The 2,500-nt window shown below is 35.8% G+C and overlaps 1 protein-coding gene across 1 annotated transcript in view; it reads left to right on the top strand.

The window, feature by feature from the left end:
- LOC122254010 (trypsin-1) overlaps positions 1–2,500 on the top strand; it is an 18,181-nt gene that overhangs the window by 13,202 nt on the left and 2,479 nt on the right. The window contains exon 5 of the mRNA XM_086539896.1: positions 348–488. Within this exon, the coding sequence (XP_086396022.1) occupies positions 348–488 (141 nt within the window). The remainder of the gene's footprint in view (positions 1–347; positions 489–2,500) is intronic.

Below are 2,500 nucleotides of genomic sequence, written 5' to 3'. Positions count from 1 at the left end.
TCCCCCCGCCCATTAGCAATATACATGTTTCAAAGGCCCCCCCCCCAAAAAAAAAAAAAAAAAAAAAAATGCTCATTTGCCACATACGTATTTCCAGGGATGTGTACACAGGTATATAAAAAAATATGAAAACATAACCACAATAGGAACGAAATAAAAGCCATGACATTTCGAATCATATATATATATATATATATATATATATATATATATATATATATATATATATATATATATATATATAAAACGACAGATATAAAAATAGGACTTTAATTCCGTTCCTCATGTGGCCGTGGCATTTCCGTGGCACCTATTTAGCACCTGTCCTCTCCTTTCCCCCGACTTAGGGCGCGTACCCCTGGGCGGCTCACCTGAAAATCTCAGAGCAACCCTCCATGGAGTACAGGTGTGGCGGCTCCCTCGTTACGAACAAGCTGGTCGTCACTGCGGCTCACTGTCTGTCTGGGGACAATATCCAGCATATTGATGTAAGTGATGAGCGGGATGTGTCGTGATGATGACTGCCGCGTCGCATCCCAAGTGCCTTTGATATTGTCATGGTTCATCGTCCTGCTACGACCGTCGGAAAGTGCGAAGGACGATGACAATGCCGTGGGACTTTTCCTTCTTTTTCTTTTCCTCCGGACGAAGGACGTGGGTTTCGTTCCAATAATATTTCGTAAAGGGCGTACGAACAACGCGACTCGGGATGCAACAATGCGAAGGCGACGGCGATGACCAGGGGGTGATGATGACTAGGGATACGACTGTGAGAGCGATTGGTGATGTGGTGATGGTGATCGGGTGATTAGGGACGTGTGTGTGTGGGGGGGGGGTGAGGGTGTTACGAGCGTGTGGAGATGGTGAGGATAAGAGCGATAGGGACGTAGAGATGCGGATGATGTTGTGAGCGATACAGGTTCGGAGATGGTGATAGATGGATTAGTGATGTGGATGTGAGAATGTTATGAACGATTGTGATGTGATGGTGATAGGTAGGTTAGTGACAAGCGTTATTGACGTGGAAAGGGTGAAGATAATAGCGATAGTGATTTGGAAATATAGAAGTTAAGAGCAGTAGTAGAGATGAGGTTGAAAGTGATGGCGGCGTGAAGGTGATATAATCTATATTCAGTAAAATCTAAAATCATGGTTTGGTCTACACACACACACACACACACACACACACACACATATATATATATATATATATATGTGTGTGTGTGTGTGTGTGTGTGTGTGTGTGTGTGTGTGTGTGTGTGTGTGTGTGTGTGTGTGTGTGAGTGTGTGTGTTTATTTATCTATTTATATATCTACATATACATATATTTATATATACCTATATATAAAAAGGTAAATAGATGAATAAATAACTAATATATATATATATATATATATATATATATATATATATATATATACACATATACACAATTCTTTATCGTAGTGGGATATGCTAAAAATAAGCCATGGGCTCAAAAAATCTGAAGACCAATGCCCTCGGTGTTACAATTCAACTTCCTGATATAAACCCATTGCCTAGGATGCTGCAAATCAGTGAATCGATAGATAGATAAGTTGATCTATAGCTAATGAGGCAGACAGATAAATAGATATGTGAATTAATAATGCATTTACTCGCACACCCCATGAAAATAATATAGTTCCAACAACAACATATACACCTACGGCTGCCAGATATGAAACCATGATTGCACAGTACACAGGATAGTTGAAAATGATTAAAAGCACTTCGCGTCCACTTATAAGAAGAATGACATAACAATATAAGATAAGTGGATTTAATTTACTTTCGATTAAAAACTCACTATAACAAACAAACAAACAAGTGCTTATCACCCTTAGGTCAGTGCAGAGGAGTGCCCATTTAACCGAATCTGAATAAGCTATACCTTATCCGCTAAGTATCTTATTTAAAGTACTATGCCTTATCTTTCTCTCTTATATAAAGAATTCTTTTAGCCGACGCATAATTAGATGTATAAGGGATAATTTCAAAAGACAATAGTGATAATGATGATAATGATAACGATAATGATAACAATAGTTATAATAATGATGATAGATAATAGTAATGATGATAGTAATAATGATTATAATGAAATAATGAAAACAATGATAATAATAATGACAGTGATAATCATGATGATAATAATAATTAGAGTAAAAACAAAAAAATAACACAAAATAAGGATAACTACAATATTGAGGATAACAATCACAACAATACTGATAAACATTACCATCATCAAATGTAACATCAATAACAATAGTAAAAAAAAAAAAAAAAAAAAAAAAAAAAAGACACGTTTAAACAAGTCAATAAAGGACCTGACTCGATACCGTTTTTTCTTTATTACTGATGTATCATTTATAGCATATTCTTTATTCATTTTATTTACATTCTTTATCGTATGCTTATAGGGCACTAAAGCTAAAATAAAACAATATCATCATAATCCTTATCAATATCACTATC

The sequence above is a fragment of the Penaeus japonicus genome, unplaced genomic scaffold (assembly GCF_977035675.1).
Source record: "Penaeus japonicus unplaced genomic scaffold, GWHDUDI00000001_assembly GWHDUDI00000009, whole genome shotgun sequence".
Classification (NCBI taxonomy): Eukaryota; Metazoa; Arthropoda; class Malacostraca; order Decapoda; family Penaeidae; genus Penaeus; species Penaeus japonicus.
This window is presented reverse-complemented; position numbering and strand designations above follow the sequence as displayed.